At 31.2% G+C, this 25,978-nt stretch overlaps 2 protein-coding genes and 1 long non-coding RNA gene across 13 annotated transcripts in view; 2 read left to right on the top strand and 1 right to left on the bottom strand.

Annotated features, from left to right (window-relative positions):
- The first annotated feature begins 978 nt into the window (after positions 1 to 978).
- SrpRalpha (signal recognition particle receptor alpha) lies at positions 979 to 8,820 on the top strand. Of its 2 annotated transcripts, none has more exons than XM_086903812.1 (7): positions 979 to 1,274; positions 1,458 to 1,827; positions 2,026 to 2,170; positions 2,237 to 2,375; positions 2,473 to 3,005; positions 3,108 to 3,522; positions 3,616 to 4,822. In XM_086903812.1, exons 1-7 carry the CDS (start codon positions 1,158 to 1,160, stop codon positions 3,739 to 3,741), a joined length of 1,845 nt encoding a protein of 614 aa, XP_086759938.1. In that variant the 5' UTR covers positions 979 to 1,157; the 3' UTR covers positions 3,742 to 4,822. The 2 variants fall into 2 exon arrangements, with proteins under 2 accessions (XP_086759938.1, XP_086759945.1); XM_086903819.1 differs by lacking the exon at positions 3,616 to 4,822 and adding an exon at positions 8,681 to 8,820 and having other exon boundaries at positions 1,035 to 1,274.
- Positions 4,343 to 25,499, bottom strand: Rh50 (Rhesus blood group-associated glycoprotein Rh50). 9 transcript variants are annotated; one of them, XM_086903851.1, is made up of 13 exons: positions 22,439 to 22,602; positions 22,113 to 22,351; positions 16,992 to 17,207; positions 16,121 to 16,253; positions 15,336 to 15,395; positions 9,786 to 9,963; positions 8,746 to 8,896; positions 7,798 to 7,945; positions 6,976 to 7,194; positions 6,804 to 6,886; positions 5,473 to 5,616; positions 4,932 to 5,097; positions 4,343 to 4,649 (listed from the first exon to the last, which is right to left on the bottom strand). In XM_086903851.1, exons 3-13 carry the CDS (start codon positions 16,998 to 17,000, stop codon positions 4,492 to 4,494), a joined length of 1,449 nt encoding a protein of 482 aa, XP_086759977.1. In that variant the 5' UTR covers positions 17,001 to 17,207; positions 22,113 to 22,351; positions 22,439 to 22,602; the 3' UTR covers positions 4,343 to 4,491. The 9 variants fall into 9 exon arrangements, with proteins under 9 accessions (XP_086759977.1, XP_086759962.1, XP_003690273.2 ...); XM_086903836.1 differs by having other exon boundaries at positions 9,786 to 9,972; XM_003690225.4 differs by lacking the exon at positions 22,113 to 22,351 and having other exon boundaries at positions 9,786 to 9,972; positions 22,439 to 22,791.
- LOC105736474 (uncharacterized) overlaps positions 18,239 to 25,978 on the top strand; it is a 106,999-nt gene continuing 99,259 nt past the window's right edge. For both annotated transcript variants that reach the window (XR_015290858.1, XR_015290857.1), the window contains exons 1-3: positions 18,239 to 18,289; positions 18,410 to 18,519; positions 19,118 to 19,239. This is a non-coding gene — a long non-coding RNA (uncharacterized LOC105736474). The remainder of the gene's footprint in view (positions 18,290 to 18,409; positions 18,520 to 19,117; positions 19,240 to 25,978) is intronic.

The following is a 25,978-nucleotide window of genomic DNA, read 5'->3' on the forward strand; positions in this document are numbered from 1 at the left end:
TAATAATAATAATAATAATAATAATAATAATAATGATGATGATGATGATGATGATGATGATGATGATGATATGATAAATTGACGAAGTAAAACAAATTGACAGCTTAAGTATATGTGATAATCATACCACTGCCTGTTCAAAATTATAATACTATAAAAAGCATCCATTATTCAATTTCAAGAATGTATATGGATGAAGTAAATAAGAAATAAATTGTAGAAAATTGTTTAATATTATATAGCGATGTTTCCAACCTTTTTATGTTTATATAGCAAAATATTTCAAAAGAATTAGATTTTCACGGTGATATTTCTTTTTTTTCTTTTTTTTTAGGATGAAAATTTATTTACTTGAAATTGATTATATATTTTGATATTTTATTTTTAATTTATTATTTATTTAAAAAAAAAACAACATACATATAATGATTATGATTTATATTCATATATTCATGATTTTAATTATTGTATTTGACCAATTTATTTAGGAATTTTTAAACATTATTTATAAATAATAAATATAAAATATTTTATATTTAAAAACATTTTAATAAAATTTTGGCAACATATTGATCGTAATACATCGATTGGAAAATATTTTTTATTTTGGATTTATAATATATGTATTATGAACAAAAAATATTAATATTCTAAATAATAATAATAATAATAATAATAATAATAATAATAATAATTTCAAAATAAATTGTCCTTAATTATTATCTATGAACATAAATAATAGTTATAATGATGCAATCAATAGTGAAGATGTAATTAAATTTAACTCTCTCATTATTTTTTTTATCTTTAGGAACAAAATTACTTTAGATAAAAATGTTAAATGAATATTATTATATAAACATTATATTATATAAATTTACATGTATACTTATAATTTTGAATGTTGTGCATGATTTACATAATGATATAGTCTATCAAAAAGTCAAGTTTACATGTAATAACATTACGTTGCAATATGCAGTTGCCTTGAAACTCTTTGATGTTTACGTTTACGTTTCATCGTATCTTATATCTTTTATTCTAAGGTTTCTTCCAGTGTCTGACGTGTACAAAAATCAAATAACACGATTACAAACATAGGTTAGATCGTAACATTGAATTAAACATCTTTTTTATTGTTAAGAAATCGTGCAATTATGCTCGACTTATTTACCATATTCAGTAAAGGTGGTATTGTGTTATGGTGTTTTCAAAGTACCTCGCAAATATTTGCCCCAAGCGTTAACGCATTAATACGAAGTGTCATATTGCAAGTAAGTGTTTCCATCGAGGTTTCTTATGTTTTTGAATTTCATTATGCCAGTATATAATATTATAAAATATTATATAAATACACAAATTAAATGCGATAGAAAGGATATTTTTAATTAATGTTGGAATAATTAATTGTCGTATGACCAATATTTGTAATAACATTTTTTATTAATTCTTTACAGGAACGTTCGGGAAATCATAGCTTTGAATATGATTCTTTACGCTTACAATACAAACTCGATAATGAGTTTGAATTAGTATTTGTAGTTGCATATCAAAAAATACTACAATTGTCATATATAGATAAATTTTTAAATGACATTCATTTAGAATTTAGAGATAGATTTAAAAATGAATTAGAGAATTCCAAGTGGTTTTCTAACTTTGAATTTCAAAGTAATTATGAACATGTATTAGCTATGGCTGAACAATGGGCAAGGACTCAGGCTAAAATACCTAAACAAATGCGTACCTTTGACGAAAGTCAAAAATCAAAAAAGACTGTTGCCAGTATGATTGAAAGAAAAGATGACAAAGAAAATAAAAAACAGGGTATGTATTTGCAATTGCATTGTATTTGTTTCACAAATATACATATATATATATATATATATTTTAAATTTGATAAATATCATCATTTATTCGAATTGAATCTTTTATATAAAAATCTTGGTATCATTTATTACCAAGACAATGTGACAATATATTTTAATTGCATTTATGTTTTCTGATTTTTATTTAATTCCGTAGTGAAAATTCAAGAAGTTGTAAAACAGGATTTACAACAAAACAATCGAGTAAATCATAATGGAGAAATAGATGAAGAAATTTTAATAGCAAATCGTATGAAATTGGCGCAAAAATTGAATAATCAAAAGAAAAAAGTTGATAAGCAGTAAGTATTAGATCTCGCATTGTAGGATTTAAGAATAAGTTGAATAAAATAGCTATTATTTCACAGAAAAAGCCAAAAAATTGAAAAAGCTGGCAAGAAACCTCGTGTTTGGGAATTAGGTGGGACCATTAAAGATCTTGCTGCTTTAGAACGCACCAAAGATAAACCAGAAGAGAGTGGTGATTACATTGCAGCTGATAAAACGGTGATAACAATTGATAAAATTTTTAAATTTTTAAATTATTTTTTTTTTTTTATAATCAAAAAGTATAATTTTTTTTTTTATAAAATAATCTTTACAGTTAGTAGGTCAAATGAAAGGTAGTATTCGCGACATAATAGTTGAAAGTGATTCCGAGGATGAATCCGACGAAGAAATGGAAAACTCGAAACCACAAATGCAAAAGAAAACCAATAGTATGTTTTCAATGTTTAAGAGTTTGGTCGGTAATAAATGTTTGAAACACGAGGATATGGCTCCTGTTCTCGATAAATTGAAAGATCATTTGATTTCGAAGAATGTAGCAGCTGATATTGCTAAAAAGTTATGCGATTCCGTCGGTGTAAAACTGGAAGGAAAAATACTTGGTACGTTCGATAGCGTGACAAGTACCGTGAAAGCGACTTTGACCGATGCATTAGTGCAAATATTATCTCCAAAAAGGCGCGTAGATATTTTACGAGACGCAATGGAAGCAAAGAATAATCATAGACCTTACGTTATGACTTTCTGCGGCGTGAATGGAGTGGGAAAATCAACAAATTTAGCGAAAATTTGTTTCTGGCTCATAGAGAATAATTTCCGCGTGCTTATCGCAGCGTGTGACACATTCAGGTATTACATATCTATTATTATTGAATTATTAATCTTCTACCAATTTTTCATTTTAATATATAAACATCTTTCATCGCATATGTATGGAATAATTGATTTTAGAGCTGGTGCAGTTGAACAACTAAGAACGCATATGCGTCATTTAAATGCTCTTCATCCACCGGAAAAACATGGAAATCAATCTATGGTTCAATTGTACGAAAAAGGTTATGGAAAAGATGCTGCCGGTATTGCTATGGAAGCAATACGTTTTGCCAAAGATTCGAAAATCGACGTAGTTTTGGTGGATACTGCAGGCAGAATGCAAGATAACGAACCTTTGATGAGAGCTTTGGCCAAATTAATCAAAGTAAACGAGCCAGATGTGGTGCTTTTCGTTGGCGAAGCTCTTGTTGGAAACGAAGCTGTTGATCAATTGGTGAAGTTCAACCAAGCATTAGCAGATCATAGTCAATCTTCCAATCCTCATATCATTGATGGCATCGTATTAACTAAATTTGATACAATTGATGATAAGGTGAATAGAATCGAAAAAAATATATTAAAACCTATAATGATCTATAATGATATTATAGATGTTATATCGTATATCGCATACATTCGTTTTCAGGTAGGCGCAGCAATTTCTATGACATATATTACCGGACAACCTATCGTTTTCGTTGGAACAGGACAAACTTATACAGATTTAAAGTCATTAAACGCCAAAGCCGTGGTACACGCATTAATGAAATAATTGTTGATTTAGTAACAAGTAACAAGAGACGATATCTTATTAAAAGATAAGAAAAAAAAAAAATAATAATTAAAATTTTCGATTGTTATAGACAAATTCAAAAAACGAATTATTATTATCTTCATTATTATTATTATTATTATTATTATTATTATTATTATTATTATTATTATTATTACATACAAAAAAATTTAACAAGAATAATATATTATCATATTTAAAGCTGTTTAAAGATTATTCTTGATCTATCCATCTTTTGTAAAAAGTTCTTTTAACGTTCTAGACGACGATTCGGTGAATAGCATTGTGCAATTTCTCTTTATAAGTAATTTAACGATAAATTTATAGAGTTTTATAAAAAAGAAAAAAAATATATATATATATATATAAAATATGAATAAAAAATGAGAAAAAAATTGGATACTGTACCTTTGTTGAGTTTCTCGCTTTTTTTTCTGTATATATTCCGCTTGAAATAATTATTTTATTTCATATGTTTCGTTTTCCATAATATTGATTTTTTTCTCTTTTGATACATCTAACTGCTACCTGTTGGATGCATAAACAATTTCGCATGCAACAATTATTTCATCGATAAATATGCGTTTAACATTATCACGTTTAATATAATCGTTTAATAAATTGTACAAGTTTTTTTCAAGGTTCAAAAATTATAATATCTTTTTCTTTTTCATTCTCGTGCACATCTAATAACACTTTTGCCGCTGTTGATTGAACAGTGAATCCGTCTTACATGTGACCCATTGGTAATTGATCGTTACTACAACTGTTGCTTTCTTTAATTTTTGATCCTTGCAAAGATTCCTCTTCCAATTCCCAATGAGCTTCATCGTCAAATTTTTGCTCTTCGGAAATGGAACCGCAGATTAATACACGCATGATTAAACCTACGTAACAATTTATCCATTTATCTCGGTACGATGTTGATGCAATCCGAAAATGAGATATATTTTATAAATTTACATTTCCAAATGTGTATCTTCTTGTAAGGAAAAAAAAAAAAAAAAAAAAAAAAAATGGAAAAAGAAAGGAGAAGATTTTATGAAATGATTTTATAAAATGTGACGTAATTTTATTTTTTTCTCCATTCTAATAATAAGTAGAAATTAACGAAAAATTATGCAATTTACTTGAAAATCTCATCGAATGATCGAGAAAGAAACGATTACCCGTTACTAATCCAGAGACGATAGCGATTCCTAGTGTAATTACGAGAGCCAATAATTGATAAGCAGCTTGCTGTCCAGCTGTCCTGTTCAATCCGGCAGATATACCATAATTGTCCCTCATTTCGGCCAACTTTGTTTCAGAATTTGGTGCCCGCGCGGGAAAGATCTAAGTAATAAGAGATAAATTTATAATAAAACGATGATACGCGAAAGATCGTTGTTATAACTTTTAATCAAACTTGTAACGAAGTTTTTTTTTTTCATAGTTTAATTCGAATTTCATCGAAATCATTCAATCCAATGACATTGAAAATGAGAAGATTGAGCAAAGATTTGAACCATTTCTGGGAATTTTCATTATTTACAAAATTTTCACTAGGTAGAATAAGTTATGAATTTCTTGTATTTACTTAATACGTTTATATCCTTGTATGATCGAGATAAAATTAATCGCTATGGTATTTATTCGTTATGGTATTTCACGAAAACAAAAGTGTCAATTGACGATTAATCTTGAGTTACGAAGTAAAAGTTTACGCACCTCGTAAAGGGAATAATCGTAAGAGGCTTCAGTGGCAAGGGCAGCCATCAATGCGCCGAAAATGCCACCCAGAATACCGGGCATCCCGTGGAGATTATGCACTCCACAAGTATCGTGAATTCTCAGATGTTTTTGGATCAGTGGCTAAAAAAAGAAACGAAACATAATTGCTATAAAGAAATTTCGTTTAACTTAATTGGAAAGAAGAATCGTAATTTTTGAATTTTTGCAATCTTTTCTAACATCCTTTATAGAATATATTTTAAAAACGTTTAATTTTGCATTCCTATTTTTAAATACACTAATAGACATTGGGATACATTATCGTGTTTCGTGAGTCGTTCATGCAATAGCGAATTTGCCGAAAGTCCAAGTTTCGTAAGGAGAGGATTGTGCGGTTAGTAATTCGTCTTAATGCGAATCGTTTGGATTAATAACGTATCCATGAACCTGATAGCTACACAGTAGAATGAATCGATGCGACGAATCTTGGAACTACGTTTGTTTCGTCGAGTTTATGTCTCGTCGAGTTTTTTGGATCTAAACCAAATACGAATTTACTTCTCCCAAGTGAACTATTTATTCATCCTCTGGATTCTCGAAATTAAACGACAAAATTCGTCTGGTAAAGTCAAGCAGGAAGAAGGTAGGCCCGTTCAACTCTTCGGTAAATGATACGCAAACATTCTCATAATAGATAAAAGCTCTTTCTGGTTTTTCGAGTGAACTATCGTTGTCGGTATAAAAAGATTTCATTTTATAAAAAGAAATGTATATTCGGCTAATCTAAGAGTTTTTTTTTTAAAATAAATTGATTTCAAATAATAAACGATACACACTTATCGGACGATAAGGATAAGGAAGAAAATTGAAATCGTGAAAAAATCGATGATTTAATCGCGATTTAATCTCCGTATTCGATCCCGTCATCCGTGTGAACAAAAATTTTTTTGCACCGCGAAAAAGTAAGAATTAGGAAGAAAGAAAGAATTAGGAAGAAAATATATAAGTGTACAAAGAATTAAACAGAATTTCGTGTTACGAAAACGATTTATCGTGAATGAATCGTATGGATGATGAAAAAAACTTTGGACCAAACTTTTTCCGTTTTCCACAAATCGTTCCGGTAAATCACGTGCGATTTATTCGCTTTATGAAGGAGAAGAAACGAAAAGAAAATCGATATTTAAGAATACATTTTATTGTCGGATTGTTGGAAGATTGTATCATTACTGGTTTAACGAATATTATTTTTTTCCTCATCAACTGAAAAGACTCGTGATGCGATAACTGCTCATTTGTAACGAAGCGAATGAAAAGGATCGAATTACCGTGATATACTTGTAGCCGAGCACGCTGAGTAATCCAGCCAGAGCGCCTACGACCAGAGTACCGACCGGTTGACACATCATGCCTGTGTTTATTTAGAAAATGTCGACCGGTCAGACGCATAGACGAGATATCGTACAATGTAAATCTCCGATTAATTAGATCGTCTTGTACCTGCTGCGGTGCCGATAGCTACACCGCCGGCCAACGTTGAGTTCTGTATATGCACCATGTTGAATTTACTATCCTTGGAGACCAGGACGGAGGTCGCGAATGCGATCACACAGCTGGCCGAGATGGAGAGAAGGGTGTTTATAATGGCCCTTTGCTGATCGTCTCCTTCGAGAGCGGCACTGTTGAACGATGGCCAGAACAACCATAGGAATATCGTACCTGTCGGGAGAAACCAAGTCTTCTCTACCGTTTATTCTCTTTGCCTCTTTCGCGAACACGTCGTGTAACGTCGTGTAAATACTATTTGCTCTTTGCGTTTCGCGTCGATCGTCGTACGAACGTTTCGATTTATCGGAACGAGGAATGTATTCGAAAAAGTTGCTTCCAATTGAATAACCTTAATCTCTTAAATCTTCGCTTCTCTCGAAGAAAATTTCATTATATTTTCCTTCCCAAAATTTATCATCTTTTTTTCAATATTTTCAATAGGCTACAAATAAAACAGAGATCTAAGAACGAGGAGGTACACGTATATAATTGCGAGCATATAAGTAAATGGGAATTGCTTGACTTTTAATCCTAGATTAATTACTATATATATAGATAGAAGAGTGAAAAGTTCAATTTTCTTATACATATACATTATAATACAGAGTGTATTGTGTTGTATTAAAAAATATTTTTGGGCTCTTTATATGCACAAGTATAAATAAATTATAAAGATTTTCCCTATTTACATATATTCCCGCTGCTGCATAGATATCCTTCGTTTCGTTAAGATACGAGTTAAAATTTTGCAAATTACAAGAAGAAAGAACAAACCAATCATAGCAAAAATATCGGAATTGTAAGATGGCCCTTCGAGATGATGCTCCTTAGGTTTCTCCTTCATCCCGAATACGAAACTAACGGCAAGTCCAAAATATGCTCCGAATGTATGGACAAACATGCTGTCACCAGCATCGACGGTCTGCGAAAAATTATATCATAAAACAATTGTATAATAAGACAATTATTCTAACACGAATCTTTATGATATAACGCATCCATTCATATTGATTATATATTAACTTTTTATTTGTAACATTTCTTTTTTACAAATTGATTACAATTGATTGTAATTTTATATTATCGTAAATATTATAAGCTTGATCCATCGATCGAAAGAGAATATCGAAAACTGAAACATTAGTTTTTTTTTTCCCTATTGGCGATTGTTTCGAATTTTTAGATATAATTCAAACACACATTTCTAAAATAAAGGAAAGAATTCTTGTTCATTTTAATTTTTGCCTTTATTTTACAGATATTTTTATCTTGTAAATCTTAACATGCGATTTAACGGCAAATCAAGAATTAGAATTCAAAATAAAATCGGTGATACTTAATATCCAAGCGTAAATTAAATTTTTGAATCTCGATTCTCAGAATTATGATATTAAAAAATTTTCCTCGATATTTCGGCAACTATCGAATGTGTCATAAAGATTAAAAATTTGTTCGATTCAACGTAATATAATATTTACGTAAAAGTCTATTACTTTGGAATAGTTTTAAATCAATCGAAATCAACTTTTCCCTTTGTTCTTTTATTTATTTATTTATTTTTTTTTTCGTCTATTTTCATTCCATGAAAAATCTAAAATTCCATCTCGTTCGATTTCTGCACCTCGCTCATCATCCAATTTCGAACGTTTGTTTTCAGCGATGCCCGAAAATCGAGCGTGATAAATAGTTTTTTTGCCTTCGAGGAAGAAGGCGTAAACTTACCATCAGCAGATGTTCACCCACGTACTTGTTCACGGTGAACATGATCAGTTCAACGATGCCCATGAACACGAGTTGCATATAGGTCGTCTTACCGAGAAGAGCACCCATGGATATCAACGGTGTGGCAACTGCAACATCCGCGCTGAGCAGACTGAAAATCACCACGTGAGTCGATCGATATGCCTCGATACGCGTTTATCGCAATTAACCGGTATTACTAGCTTTACTAACTCGAAAATTAGAAATCAGTATTCGTAACACGAATTCGCGTTTTCAAGTATCGCTATCTAAGAACAGATTGTTGAATCGGCTAATCATAAGTATTTATATTTCTCGTTCGTTCGATTTCGCTACGAATCTATTATTTTATCGTTCCTTTTTTTTTCAAGATTTACAATTCATTTTTTATCCAATCATTGTATTTTTTCTTCTTTCTTTTCAGATTGTTGTGAAAATTCATTTTCGATGTCATCATCTATCTATTTGTAAATAGAGGAAATCGATCACCATTTATCGTTGCATCGCTCGCTGGTTCAAACAATCCTGTTGAATTAGGAGAAAGTAATCGAATCGTCTAATTTACGAAGCTTACTATTAAAATATTTAGATTTTATCAGTTTTAGAACAAAAGTTTCCGTTTAATTAATTATTTCAACGAAACGCTTCGTCAACTATATTCGTTGAAGAAAGTTTTGGAACGATGGAATTAACCGTGTAATCGGCGATTTACGAGACCACTCGGTTTCTAAAATAACCGCCTTGTATTATCTATTATCTAAAAATTGAAAATTTTAAAGATGATTCTTTGTATTTGAAGAATTAACGCTTTATTAAAAAAACGTAAAAAGTTGTTAAAAAGTTAATATAGCATTGTTTTTTCGACTTTTTTTTTTTTTTTTTTTTTTTTTTTACAAATCAATTGTTTTTTGGACAAAGAAATTCGCCGTATATTTAAATTTTTGCCAATAGAAATAGAAGAAATTTAACGATGAGTTGTATTATATCTATTTATTATATAAAGTTATTTTTCGTTATCCTACCTTTTCAATGACAAGTAAGATTTGTTATCTTTCTGAATGTGTATCACTCCTTCGCAGATGATGGCAACTTGGACGAGAATAGCGCCTAGAAGGAAGGTGAGTCCGACAGCGCTCTGCCCGTATCTCCTTAGAAACGTCATCAGGAAGCCGAATCCGATCCAGATCATCACGTGGACATCTTGATACACTGAACCGTTTTAACGGTGGCCCGAAATCGCACGTATGCACAAAGGAAGAAGAGAGAAAGCTGTTTGTAAGAGCGCATGCATGACTCGCGTGCGGTTAATCGGCTTGCTCGTTTATTCGATCGAGATCAGTGTTAATCGCTTGTTAATTGATCGGCTCCGATTCGAATCGAACTTTCCTTTCAGCGAAACGAATAATCCAATTGTATAACGCACTTGTCGTTTAAACAATAATCGAAACGAATCTGATAGGAGTATTTGTATACGTAATATCGTAGTGGTGACTACTTCTTTTCTTTCAATTACAATATATACAATATATGTTATAATTATTTTTATATTTTACAGATAGATAAATCGATGCAATTAAAATTGCAGATCTCGATGCAATTTTAAACATTTGTACTATGAATTTATTTTCTTTTGTTTTTCCTTTATTTTGAATTTTTCGTTCGAAAACAAAGCTATTAGTAAGAAATTTGAATAAACGTTTTATCATTTCTAATGTGTCTTCGTATCTGGAAAGATTCGGCATGGATAGTCACTCGTCGTCGATACTCGAGTATAATTTTTAAGATAAAAATTCGCTTTCTTTCTAACTCATCGCTTTATCTCGTGTCGAGAGAGAAAGAGAGAGAGAGAGAGAGAAATTGTAACTCCTCGCGACGGACATTCTAATCGATCTCTTTGGTTGAATTTTCACCCGTTAGCGAAATTAAGCGGAAATAGATGAAACGCGAAAAACGGTTGGATCAAGAGACGACACATCGGTCGTTCTTCCATCAAATATGTTCGTAAATCATTGGAAAAGCTATAGACGTCTTAGAATTCGGCCTGAAACAGATAATTGACGCTTCGCTCCGAGACTCATCCATCACCGAGTGTCACTGGTTCAACGTGAATGCATAATAACCGGAAAATCGGGCTGATCCGGGTCACCGTTTTTGCGGGCAAAACGGAGATAGCGGGCCGATAACGATTGGTGATGGGATTTCTCTCGTTGAACGTCATCGACGATGCGAGAAAATTAACTCGTTCGACGAAATAAAGTTTCGAATCGAACGAATCGATCTTACGTATGTTTAGTATAAGTAACCATCGGTCATGAATTAATAATATTCTTTTTATACACGCGTTCTCGTCTCTTGAATCGAGTAAGAATTTCTTCCATCGATCCAGGAATTCCCATTGTTCGCAACTAAATGATTAATTTATTTATCATAGGTAGTGTAGCGGTGCTCACCGATAATTTATCCACCGATAAATTAATGATGGGGAGGAGTTAAGTAAAAATTCAAATAGAATATTTCAGATATAACAGATAGAAGTTCTTCTTCGAGCGTCATTCGAGTTCGAAAAAAATATAAGTACACATAAATATTTATCGATACATATATTTATCGATAGATCGAGGCGTTAACGCAGATAGGTGACGCAATTTTTTTTTTTTTTTTGCTTCGATCTTTGATCATAGAATATTTTAAATGATTTTAAAATACATAAAAAAGAAAAATAAAAGGAATATAATATAATTTATTTCGCAACAACTTATTTTATATCTTTATAGCGTTCTTTATTTTCTAATAAAAAGTGAGTAGTTGACGTTTATATTTAACTAAATGAAAAAAAGAAAAAAAAAGGAAACAATAATATACATTTAGATTTTCGATTTTCGTTCACAGATACGATAATTTCTCCTTAACAGTTACGATTATCATAAAAAGGAAATTTGGTCGTGAAAACCGATTTCCATGAGAAAACGCGAGCCCGACTGAAAATTTATAATCTTTGAGAAGCAACGAGATTAGGGTGGAGCGACAATTATGCCACTAGCCGCAAAACGGGTTTTGTAATCTACGCAAAGTATCACTTTGAAATTCGGATTCCACTTTGGTTGAAGTGTTGAACATGTGCTCATTCGCGTTGTTCCACTTTGAAAATTTGCGAAATACCGCGTCTCTGTTACGTTTGCCAATATAACGCTATAACCGTTATTATCGTTCCACTACTGTCGTCGAATCTACGTCAATTTTTCACTTTTACGACAATATTTTATTATTCGTTATCATATTCTGATTAAAGATTCGCGGTGCAACAAACGATAACAAAAATCTCGAAGCGAACGATCCCATAAAATGTTGTAGAGGAATTAGTTTTATAAACGATGAAAGAATTGCTTTAAATTTTAAAACAATACAGAATATTTCGCTCCTAGACCCTTGGAAATTTTGCCTTTTATTTCTCTAAAGGCGGTTATCTTAAGGAACAAGTATTTCCTCTTTTTCTCTACGAATTCTCATCTCAACGACTACACCAGACGAGACCTTAGTTTCGTTAGAATATGTTCGTCGATTCTTTAGAAATACGTTCAATTTTCACAACTTTTATGGACTTTTGCCATTCTTTTGAATTAACGAATATGTTTCAATAAAACGAACAATTTTTATCGGATACGTTTCTATAGATTATCATGCACAGATATTTAGTTATTTATTCGAAAATCTCCGGATTATTTGGATCGATTATTAATAGATATTTATTAACGTTAATGTTGACGAGATATTATGATATATCGTTTCTGAAATGCGCTTAAATAGAAATTTAATTATCGACCGAGCTACATTTTATTCCAATACTGAGATTCGATAAAAATATTCCATAAATAACGAAAATTATTATTTCTATCTCAAGAAAAAGAAGATGAACAATCGTGAAGAGATCAATTCGTAGAAATGGCAATGCAACGCAAACTCTTGGAGCATAACACAAGCTGTATTTTCCGAAGAGGTTTTTGATGTAACTACACTATTTTAATACACAGTAAGTAAGTAAGTACTTTATTCTAGTACGTCGTCTCTTTGCATCCTTCTTCAGGCATACGCGAATTTCCTGGAATATACATATATATCTATCTGCCTCCCCATCTTTCGACTGTTCATTTTTCTCGGATTCTTTTGTTATCCGTCGTTCTTTATAAAGGTTGACGAGGAAATTTGCAAAGGAATGAATGAAGGAAAATGCGTAGTTTGGCTTCAATTTGCAAAGATGAGAAGGAATAAAAAGGCGAACAAAGAAGAGAATGAAAATAAAGAAAGAAAGGAGAGAAGAGAAACGTAAAAATGAAGAATAAAGGAATATAGAATAATGAGAAAGGGGGGGGGAGAGAGAGAGAGAGAGAGAGAGAGAGAGAGAGAGAGAGAGAGAGAGAGAGAGAACGAAAATGAAACGAATGTGTGAAAAGAAAAAAGAGAGAAGGGAAAAGAAACGAAAGGAAGAATTAGAATCGTAGAAAAACGTAAGAATAAAGATAATGCGGTTAAAACTAAGTTAAAGAAGAAAGTGAAAATTAATAAAGTCGAACGTGGGTGAAGTATCAAATAAACGAAGTATCAAATAAATCACAAAGTGGGATGAAAGTAGAAAATTTCCGATTCTTTTTCTTCTTTTGCTATTATATTTTAAACTATTTGATCCTACTTTCACTTGCTCATTTCGAATGCAAACGTTTTCGCGTTGAACTTTATGCAAAAGATACATAGCGAATAGATATGATCCCGTTCGATGGAGGAAGAAAAAAAATGAAGGAAGAAGAAAGAAGATAAATGAAAGCGTAGTGTTTCGAAATCACGAAACGGTGATAAGATAATATGATAAGATAAAAGATTTCTCCGAGGAAAGAATGGAGAAAGGAGAAAATATATCGTAAGAGAGATTTAAAAAACCGTGGAAAAAGAAGAAAGAGCGAGAAGATAGAGGTGAAAGATGAAGAAGGGTGAAAAAGAAAGAGGTCCCCGTTGAAAAAGATCGAGTCTACTAAGAACTTACGTGTGTACGTGACCGGCAAAGAAGTCGGTTTTCCATTTAGATGAGGCGAGTAGCTGTTCTGCCTGTTACTGGCGTCCGCCTCGGGGGCGTAATCGAACGTGGCCAAAAAACCGCAGAGAAGGAAACTTGGATGAAGAGGAGCAGGATCGCGTGCGATAGGCTACTCCTCGTTGTCATGCGTTCGTCCATCGTGTATTCCGTTTCTCCTCTCGAAAAAGTTTCTTTTTCGCCAAATTATTCAACGCTCTCTCTCTCTCTCTCTCTCTCTCTCTCTCTTCTTCATCACTTCGCCACAGTCTTGATTTTTCCTTTCTCCGAATCGAATCTTTCCTTCTTCTTTCTCTCCAACTTCTCATATATTCGATTCTTCCTCTCTCTTTTTTAGTTTTCTTCGAGAATCGATCGAGATTGAAAATGTTGTGGATGTTTGTCGCGGATACTCAAATTGCTAATTCAATTGATTTTTTCGATTTCTTTCGATAAAAGACAAAATTTTCTTACTTTTCACGATGGATCCTCAATCCAGGTATCGCGTTACACTCGAACTTATCTCTCTCTTTTTTTCTCTTTCAAGTATATTTTTCTTCTATCAGTTAGTTTTGAGGATAAAAAAATATAGGAAAATTTTAACGAATTCGAATGAATTTTTGGAACGATAGAAGAAGAGGTGTTTCGTTTTTAATTTTTATTTCTATTTAATAGGCGGAATAAATTTGATCGATTTGCGATTCTCTTATATAAAATATGCTTTGATAAATATTCGATAGATTTGTAATTATTATTTTTCGCATCGATAATTATTATTTTTTATTTAACGTGATTCCTCAAAAACTTTGAAAACGAATTTCGGTACTCGAGTTAATTGAATTTTTGACGTGACAATCTTTCTGCATTTTGCTTTGATCACGTATTGAATATAGACAATTATCTATATTTATTTTCGATGAAGACACATTAGGAATTTTTAATAATTGCCAAAATTATTTTAATAATTGATAAAAAACTCGATCTATAATGATCGTAGAAAATATATCGTTGTAACAAATTGATTAATTTGTTTAAAATATTGTCCCTAATTTAAACGTTCGACATACAATTTTATTACTTAAAAAACGTTTAATTAAATTTTTATATTTAAATTTTATTAGACTTTGACTTTCATCTCTCTTCTCACATTTAAATTCTTCAAGCGATAAAGCGTCTAATGATTCAAATTGATCTCGAATAAGCGTTCCAGCATCAAAGAACGAATGAAATTTTAAAAATTTGATTCGAAACGAAAAAGAAATAAATTACCTATAGCGTATTGGAATTAGCGTTTTTTATGAAAGAAGATTTTAAGCTCGTTACGTGAATTTAATACTCTGCATACTTACACGTTCTCAAAGTGTATGCGGGAGTCGAGAAGTCATAAATCTCGACATCAAAATCGACCGATTACGGCTCGTTTTTTATTAGGGTAAAGTAAGGAGAAATCTTTCCGTATTTCATTTCTCATGGGGCGAATATAAATATAGAATTAAGTAAATTTGTTACTCACTCGGATAAACTAATAACGGGTTTGTATCCGGCTTCTTGATGTATTTCCGTCCGTGTTCACCTGAAAGTTTAATTATTCCTTCGGTTGTGTACACGCTCGATGTTGGGTAAATTTTATAAATTCCACGAGATCATGCCAAAAGGATATCTTTTCTTTTCTCCTTTCATTTTCATCTCGCTTAAAATCGGAAACGTACTTCTCTTCCTTCCCGGTTCCTCCAATCTTTTGTTCTTCGATTATTAACCTCGAAATTCGACCGTGCCAAAATGGAACGCAAAAGAATATTTTCCCTTTCATTTATCGCTTTTATTCGCGATACAATTACAATTTTCACTTCTAACTGTTACAGTTTTGATATAGAAGTAAAGTAGATAAAGAGAAAAAATTCGCTTTTTCCATCTATTTCGTTTTTCTTTCTTTTCTCTTTTTCTAATCGTCTCGTCGTACATCACATCTTGTAATTTGTTTAAAATTAGATAATAATGGATCGATAACGAGGAGAGAAAAAAGGAATGACATTTTTTTTCTCTCGCAATTCTTTTCTTATTCATTTATTCGTTTATCGAGATAAAACCGATACTTTATACTTATTAGCCTCGAATCGAATATTTATAATAATATACCAATTACCGATCTTTATCAATTATTGTTATGAGAAATTATTGAAAAAAGTCAATTTTGAAAAAATTTTCAAAAATTTTTCCTTCGTGAAAAAGGGAAAAGTATCGACAGAATTTTGATAATTTTAAAGTTCATGCGGTGTAAATATCTAAACGTATACCGACCTGTGCGATTCTTTAGTAAATTAACGTTCGCTTCTGGTCCATATGTCATCAATGCGCCCATTATTATAATTAGAACGATTTGGATGAAGAATAGTTGGTATACTTGTTGCTTTCCGCTTGAAAAAAACATTCCCTGAAAGTGAAAGAAAGAAGAAGGAAATGAATAAAGCTCGGATGAAAATGTTTATCCGTTTCGTTTTATTATTATTTAATTTTCAGAATAAAATATTATAAATGATTCGATTTAAAAATCGTGATATTTTATTATCGCAAATACGCTTAAAATGGATGAAGGAAAAAGATCGAGCATAATTATTGAAAAGTTTGAGAATCAAGAGATAGAATAGAAAAACCATTTTAATCCGTTTATAAAGATAATATTTGTAAGGCAAATCGTACGAGTAAAGTGGAAGCGATGAAGAGAGAGATTTAATGAGACGATATGATAACATTAAAGATAAAAATCTCGCAGCCCTATTGTGTCTATGAATTTGTCATCTTCTTCTAATCGATTTTATCATCTTACACTCCAAAGAAAAAACGTGACAAATAGAATTTACACGATTCAATTATAAAATATTTACAATTTATATCATGACGATTATTGATATTTTTCGAAAAAAATGTTCGAAAAAATAGTTTATCTCTAGAAACAGAATCGATTAAATAAAATATGGCCTTGGATGAAGTTAATTCAATTTTTTTTCGACTCGCTTTTTATGCAAAGTAGCGAGTGAGCATGCAAAAATATAATATAAGTATGAATTAGGTTAGGCATAATTTATTATGTAAAAATATCCTGGTTACATGTGAGAAATCATGATTGGATAAAAGATCCATGCATAACGATATCAAATGATTTGAACCGTACCTTTCCCATTTTGATCTAGATAACTTTGTAATACTTTTGACTAATTAGAGAAAATCCGTTTGTCCTTTTACTTTCTCGATCATCACGTAATATCCTTTCGATGAAAATAAAACTCCGCAATTGAATCGTGTTTCTCGAGATTATCTTAATTCGAACGACGATAAAAGAATGATCGTGGTGGAGCAAACATCGATGAAACGATGATCATAACGATCGCTGAAAGAAAAATCAATTCTCGTATATTATTCTATAGTTTGTACGATGTTTTATACTTTTTTTAGTTATATTTCCACTTTTATTTTGACAAACAGTTTTTATATACTCGAATTAACGCGAATAATTAATCATTTTATCGACAATTTATCTGCGTCTACTTTTTGAAACATAAAAACACAGAAACATTCGTTTCGCGATACGATTGGTACGAGTAGAAATTAAACATAGAACGGATATCTCGATATATCGGCTCGTTCGCGATATCGCTTATCCTTTTATACGATGAACGATTCAATTACATCGCGATTGATCCTGATTGACCTCGTCGTTTAAATCCCCCCAACGGATATAAGGTCTATCCCCTTATTCAACACGATTGAAGCTTGAACCGTGTTGCAAAAATAATATATAACTACGTGTATATAGAGTGTGTAATGTTTTTAAATATAGTTTAGTATTTTTATTAGAGAATCCAATCGAAAAAGACGTTTTTCAATTTTCTAGTCCAAGATTAATCGATTTTTTATGTATGCATATTTAAAAAAGATATCGAAAAATTTAATATTACAATCAATGTCTAAAATTTTATTTGAAAATTAGTGTTAATGTTAAATTGAATATCTAATGTTAAATATATATATTTATATACATATATATATATACATATTTATGTATAAATATATATTTATATATAATATAAATATATATATTTATGTATATTTTTTTTATTTTTTAAATATACAATAGATTAAATTTTTGAAGAATTAATTTTAATTTTAATTATTTGGTAATTATTTCTAATTTGAATAATTTTTTTTATATTAAATTAATTACGATAATTTATTCTTATTATATTTTTAATCGAGGTATTATTGAAAGACTTCGATATATATAGAAATATACAGATAAAACATTATATTATTCAATTTTCGCGCACTAAAGCAAATAGAGAATAATAGCATTTTAACCAATCAAAAAGCCGCTAAAACTTGGCAGCGAAACGAACTAGTGCGCATCATTGTGCGCATGTCGTCAGTCTACAGTTGAAAAGTGTAGTGATAGGACTCGTTTCGTGGATAAAAGTGCGTAATTATGTAAAATTTATATTGATAAAATATTCTATTATGGCTAATTGAACCTGATTCAAGTAATATCTGTTTGTTTACTCATTACTATATCAAAATTAAACATATTTGTGACAGATCATCGTTTGATCGAAGCATCAAAAGTGGATGGGATGGAATGTAACGCACGTTTTTTGCACACACTACGACAATTGAGAGATAATTTGACGTGTAATTTCCGTGTAAACGTAAGATTTTGTTTATTTTAATACATAATATATAATAATAGATACTTAGTTATTCAAAGGTTTTTTTGTCTTTTTATTCACACAAAAATGAAAGTAATATAATAGATAATTCGCAGATAAGATTTACACATACATATTTCTCATATATTTCTCTTCTAATTACGATTCTACGATTTAACTCGTGTGTCATTTCTGTATTTGTTTTGATTTTGAACACTCAAGTTCCCGAAATTTTAAACATTGTTTCGATTTCGTACGTCTCATTCTGTAATCGAAATTCGCGACGATTAGACGCTTTGCTTCGGGTGTGTGACTAGTTTATTACGTAATATTTATTTCATACTTATTTTTTTATTTTTTATACTATTGTTTCATTTATATATATTTGTTCGATTTAATGTAATTATATTTGATTTTTTTGAAGAATAATTCGATGAATTTTTTTATTTCCGTATTTGATCATTAAAGTTAATATTGATTCGTATTATTATCTTTTAAAGTAGGATACGAGTTAGATTGTTGTTTTATTTTAGATTAAAATCAATTTAATTTTGTTAATATTTTATATATTTATTTTAAATTTTTTTTTTTTCCATAGATATATAACTGATTATTGAGGTTACTTTAAGCGGGAAAAGAATTTTCAATATGGACACCATGATGACAATTCACGGGAGAAGAAGTAAAGTTTAAATCGTCGTATCGAAGAAAAAGATATATGTAAGTATTTTTATATTTTATTTTAAATTACTATTTGTATACTATAGTTAGTATAATTTTTATATAATTATTGTTCTAATTATTGAAAATATCAACAAAATGATAGTGGAAAATATTTTAAAATAGTCCATGATTTATTACGTAAAACTTGAAAGAATTTTCGAATATTTTTAATATACGTTACACGATGTAACGCATAAGATGTTATTAATAACAATATCTTTTTTAACAAATATTTTATAGAAAAAAGAATACATCCCCCTTTCTCTATTTATGTAATTTTATTTCCAGATTATATTGTGACTGCGCGCAATGCGGTCAGTAGATTCAGTGCTTGTTTCGTAATAGTATTTTTAAATGTTTTCGTGCACAGTAGTTTTAAGTAAATTTAATTATAATAAATATACGCGAAATTAAAGTCAATGATCATTCGCCGATTAAAGAATACAAGGAACGCGTTAAATTAGTTTTTTATTATTTTTCTATTTTAAATATATTCATTTTCGGTAGAAGAGTAGAATCAATACTTGTGTGAAGAAAATAAGGTGATTTTATTGTTGTTGCGATTGTGAATTTGAACATTTTGCAAAATAATAATAAAAAGAGAATTTACTTGAAAATAAGTACATTTTTGTGCAAAAGGAGAACAGATGGAACGTATCATCGTTGTTAGGATAAATTTCCAATTTGTTGCAATCTTCAAAGAGGTGAGTACTTAGAAAATCATTATTATTTATCATTATTATCTATTATTATATAGCGATAATCATTATTATCACTGTATATAATTAATATCGATTTATAAGAAATAATATGAAAATAATTGGCTGCGATTATATTTTTCATAGATAAAAATTTTATTTATAAAGTAATGAATAACTTTCTCAGGGTTTTGGTTCTCAATGTTTTTTAAAATATATATGACCATAGGATATTACATGAATTTTTATAATGTAAAAAGCGAATCGATGCATCGATAATCTACCTTATTTTAATCTTTTTAAATCCTTTCTTTCAAACGTCATACGTAGAAGATGTTAAAATTCGATGTTAAAAGTTTCTGTGATATAAAAACACAATCGATAATTCTTGTTATTTTAACTTTTTTAAAATCTTTTATATGAAAGAAACATAAAAAAAAAAATAGAAAGAGTAGTAAAACGGAGAATAACATAAACATAAAACAAAATAAAATGGAATAAAATCGCGGAGAAGTATTTTTTGAAATTTAAAGAACGATAAAATGATCTTTTTTCGTTGTCTTTTTATTTTTTTTTTTTAAATTTTTTCTTCATTTCTGTTTCAAATCGCACGATATTGTTTTCGTTGGAGAGTAATGAATAAAAGGGGAAATCAATCGGCGATTGTTATTTCGCGATTAACTCGTAACCACAAGCTCGATTCTTCGTCGAATTCGAAAGGCAGTTTCTTATTGACGATGCAAAAAGCGTCACGCGATCGTCAACGAAATCGGGATCAAATGCATTAGAAATGAATCTATGCCTGAACGATATATAACGATATCGTTTATATAACGTTTTATACGAAATAACAAAACGAGACGGTTTTTTTTCAATTTTTTTTTCAAAAATCACGTATACATTCATTTGATCTTTATCAATTTAATTTTTCTTTTTTTTTTTTTTTTTTTTTTATTATTATCAAATTATCGATCGAATAATAAATTCACAAGAACAAGTGAAAATATACTAGGTTATACTTTATTTAATAATATTTATTGGACATGAAATAATTAATAAATAATGTCTATTTATAGATATAATAAATGTAATTTTTCTTTAAAGTAAAATACAAAATTTGTATGATTCGAATTCCTATCATTTCTATGCATTTTGTGTACATATATATATACGATACATAAACGATTTTAATAACTCTCAGAAAAGGAATTTTGGATAAATGCTCTTTTGTTGTTCGTATAATAGGGAGAAAAGAGAAAGAAGGATAAAAATGGATGAAAAAAAAAAAAAAAAATAAGAAAAAAAGAAGTTATCGATATTCGTATGGAGAGAATGTTCTCGAATTGAATGGAAAATTGACCGGAGAGAGTGAAAAAAAACTTGTGCCGATTTCGAGCCGCCGGAAAAATATGGGACTCGTAATTCAAACTTTTACCCAAAACATTCTCTTTTCTCGCGCATTTTGTTTTTCTCCCTATACCGTTTCTTTCTTTCTTTCTTTCTTTTTTAAATCAAATATAAAAATCAATACACGAGAAAAATAGATATGGCGTTACGGAACGAACGAATAACATCGTCGTAAATTAATTGTGAAATAATTCTGTGAATGAGAAAATATTAAAAATATCAGAAAAGTTTTGGGAAAAAAGTTGGTCGGCCGATTTTTGGATAGAAAAGTCGGAGTTAATTAAAACGGGAAAAAATGAGGAAGATAGAGGATTGGTGGCCGATTCGCGTGGTTAACAAATTGATAACGCATGGACGAAACAAGGAAGTCTATCCCAATGGTGGTCGTGTTTCTCTTTGGCGAAAGGAGAGCAGAGTTGATTTGCGAGCGGTACAATTATTTCCACGCGGAAAACTCGGCCGGTGGTATGGGTTCTCGATGGAAACAGAAGCAAATCACCGCTGCAAACATTGCAGAGGATTATACGGAAGCTGGTTTCATAAATTATGCGATTTATCTTACAAGGGGAGGAGGACGAGGAGGGGCTTTTCTTTTTTTTTTTTTGTTTTTTAAATAACGACGAGCTCGGCTAACTAACTAGCTTACTCGCACCCTTTCGTCTTTATTTTTTCCTCATCTCTATTTTCTCGCCGGTGTATGGCTATTCTAGGTGTTTGGGGTCGGAATGGGAGGGGGACATAGACGAAAATCAATTTGCCACGAACCTCTGCCTCGCGTACACTTCTTTGCCCACACGGCGAACAAATCGAATTTCCTTTTCATCGAACAGCCCTGAACTCGTTTAAATGATTCGATTTCTCTTCATTTCTTCTTTCTTTGATCATATTCGCCTGTTCGCCCTTTTATCATTCTGTTTATTCTTACACGATCGATCATTTGCATTTACCCCAGATTTTATCTCAATTTATGCGATTAATTTACCAAAGAGCGCAAATATTTCGCGCTGAAATAGGTGAAAGCCTATATAGCTATATAGACGAGAAAGTAGAAAAATATCGTTTGAAAAATTGATTCGCTCGATCTATCCTACCTCTGCTAAGTTTCTATCCTTTCGACGAAACGAATCGCGCGGATAACGATTGTATCCAACTTCAAACCTTATTTCTTGTCCGGTAGCGATCGGTCACGGTCCTCTTCTAAGAACCACCACGATTTCAACACGATTTCCACGCACCAAACGCTATACACTTGTCCACCGAGAACAAGTCCGACAAGTTTATATAAACTCTGTGAATTGGCAACAATTGGTCCTTTTACATAATTCCACGCTACGTCGACGATACGAAGGCATGGTCTAACTCTCCAGAAATAGGCAACAAATACGAATCCCACGAAGATGCGAGAATTTCTCAAGTGTGAAACGTGAAACCACTCGGTCGACTCGTATCATCGTCGTCGACAATTAGCCGGGCTAATTGAAAGTGTGCCGTCCGAGAATGAGGATTTATTCGTGTCCAGTCCTCTGGAAACGACCACGTTAATGATGTTCGCGGCAAAATATTTCATCGCGTATTACGTCGCGACGGAGGGAAATAAGAAGGAGGGGAAAGTCGATCGGATTGCGAGGAACAACGGAAATGCAATTAATGATATTTCGAATCGTGAAATACAACCATCGCGGACGATTCGTTGCCTCTTTCGAATCGTTTTCAAACATCTATAGATTTCCTTCCTAAAATATTTTATCGCCAATTAAATATTTTATCGCGTTCTTAACGATGCTCTACGATTTTTCGAATCATTTTTAAACTAATATTTTGATATCGTCGATCGATGCGTTTATATCGAATCGGAAAGAGGAGTCGCATTTTAAGTCTAGAGGATGAAATGGCCGCCGATAGATTTGATCGAAACAATCAATTTTGACAATTTATTAGCTAATAATTTATTACTCTTTAATCTATCACTTTCCTTCGTTATGTTATTTTCTTTCTTTTTTCTCCCCTTCCTTTTCCCTATCCTTTTACTTGATCCGTTCAATTGACGAAAAATGAACAACTTTCCTACATGTTTAAATTCTCATCCATAATTTCGTGAAACATATATATTTCAATTTCAATTCGTTGTTTTATAAATATTATAAATATTGTTCGTTCGCTCGGTTATATAAATATTGTAGAAAATTCATTTTGCAGACAAATTCGAGTGTGTAATTTGTTTATTATATTTATAAATGTATATATAAATATGTATATAATTGCAATTAATATTTATTTATAAGTATATACTTTTATTTTTCCAAACATTTTTAATATCAATTTTCGTCTTTTTTCCCCTCTATTATTTATAAAATTTCATATTTCTTACCAGAAAATCAATTTTCCTTCGCTTTAGCCAATCTCATTGCCATCGCGTCTATATTTTTCTTCGTCGAACCACGAATTCGTATTTTGATCAATTTCTTTTAGAATTTTTATTCTAAATTTTTGAATAACAATTTATTTCTCTTAAAATTTTTAATTCTAAAAAGAGATTCGAGTATGTTGAGTGTATCCGTATTACAATCGTGTAATAATTTTCTCAATTTTTGAATGGACGTTTGTCGACGAAAAAGGAAGGGAAATCAATGAAATTCTTAACGATGCTTTTTTTAAAACATTTTTCTAAATTGGAAAGGGAATAAGCGAATTACAAAAAAATTCTTCTCCGTTTCGTTCGTTGCGAATTATTCCTATATGAAGAATAATCACGAATGAAATCGTCAAGTACTATTTATCATACGTTTCATCGAATCGAAAGAAGAAATGGAAAATCAAAATCATGTCGCATCTATACCCCAAGCTATAAGATTTCCATTATTACAGATTATATAGAAATTTTTGTAATCGCGATAAAGCGAAGAAAGTATCAAGTGTTATTTTCTTTACGCGTTCCATTATTCCGATTGGTCGAAATTGAAATTTCACCAAGTTTATGGTGAATTTATCGAACGTAACGCGAGATCTTTAACCCCATTATTCGTGGACCAGAGTGTGCACGCATCCGAGGTTGGGAGATTAAGTGAAACCAGACTCGCGAAAGCATCAACACACGGAATGTCGGTTGTAAATTACACCGAGTTAAGTGCACAAGCGGAGCTAAAGCCTCGGTAATTGGTACGCATTTACAGATTCGATTTAATTTATCCCGGTTTCGTATCGATCTCTCCTCTGCTCAATTAACGATACATACGACTATAATACCTCGAAACTAATCGTATCGAACTCTCAATCACCGATCGAAAGGAGATATTTTTCATATCCTGCACCATTTCCAATCCTCGTAAAATTTCATACGATTCTCTTTGATTAATATTTCATTCGATTACAGTATTATTCCGAAGTAAGCAAGTATCGTCCGGTTCGAAATACACATCTGTGTTACTGCGCGTTTGTTTCTGATCGAAATCGGTCGCAAAGTCGCGAAATCCGTGAAAACGAGAAGCTTACGCGTCATGATCAATTTTTGTACCCGTTTGGAATCGTTTAACCACCGTTACGTATGAATCGAGAAAAAAGGCAAATCGAATGATATAAAGCTGGTCCGGAACGAGCATCCGATCGATCTCGAGAGATATGTTTATTTTGGAACAATATTTTAATTGAACACGACTAAAATGGAAGAATTGATATGATCGAGAATCGTTCTTTCACTTGTTTTTTCTATGAAACGAGCAATTGAACGAATCGCGATATCGTTAATACAAGAAAGATATTTATTATATTTATAATCTACTTACAGGAACGTTCTACTTACCGTGTCTCTGTAAAAAATCGTTTTGAACGATGAAGTCCTAATACGGCTTGTAATAATTTATGTTGCGTGCCGTTTCTCTCGTGTTTTTTCCCCGTTTTTTTCGCGTTTAACCCGATCGACACGGTGCACACCGATTAAATATATTTTTTGGAAAGTATAGTTATTCGTCGCGAAATTATCTCGTCTAACCAAATATTATTGAAAAATAAATTTTCAATCACCTTATTCTTCACAAATTGCTCGATTATTTTTCTGATCGAAAAATTGGAAAAAAAAAATGTAACGAACACGGATGACACGAAACGTGGTCTGGTTGCTCGCTCGATGACGAACAAGTTAGAACTCGAGAAACAAATAAGTAGTCGTTCAATGTCGGCGCGGATGACACGCGATCGATTTGCGTTGAGACACGAATCGATGAAAATTGTGTACATACCGACGACGATTATGTTAAAATAAAGACCGTGTAACGAAGAAAATCGCGATCGTAACAAGAAGTCGATTATTCAATCTACTATTTGTTCTAACGCGTTGCCAATTGCTAAAATAAAGACGAACCGAAGTGCTAAAATAAGAACGATATAACGAAAAGAATCGCGATCGTAGCAGAAAGTCGATTATTGGATCTATTTTGTTCTAACGTGTTGTCAATAAAAATTTAGAAATGTACGCATATATATTTTATTTTATAACAGAACTAATCAAAGATCGGTAGAATAAAACTTTGATCGAACAGAGGTAAAGAGCGACGAAACGTCGATAAAGATAAATGTTGAGAAAAGAGAAATCGATTGCGTTCTTCTTTTTCGACGATTTTTATTTATTTATTTATCGT

The sequence above is a fragment of the Apis florea genome, unplaced genomic scaffold (genome assembly GCF_048593485.1).
Source record: "Apis florea isolate Af1SG1 unplaced genomic scaffold, ASM4859348v1 contig_1615_pilon, whole genome shotgun sequence".
NCBI lineage: Eukaryota > Metazoa > Arthropoda > Insecta > Hymenoptera > Apidae > Apis > Apis florea.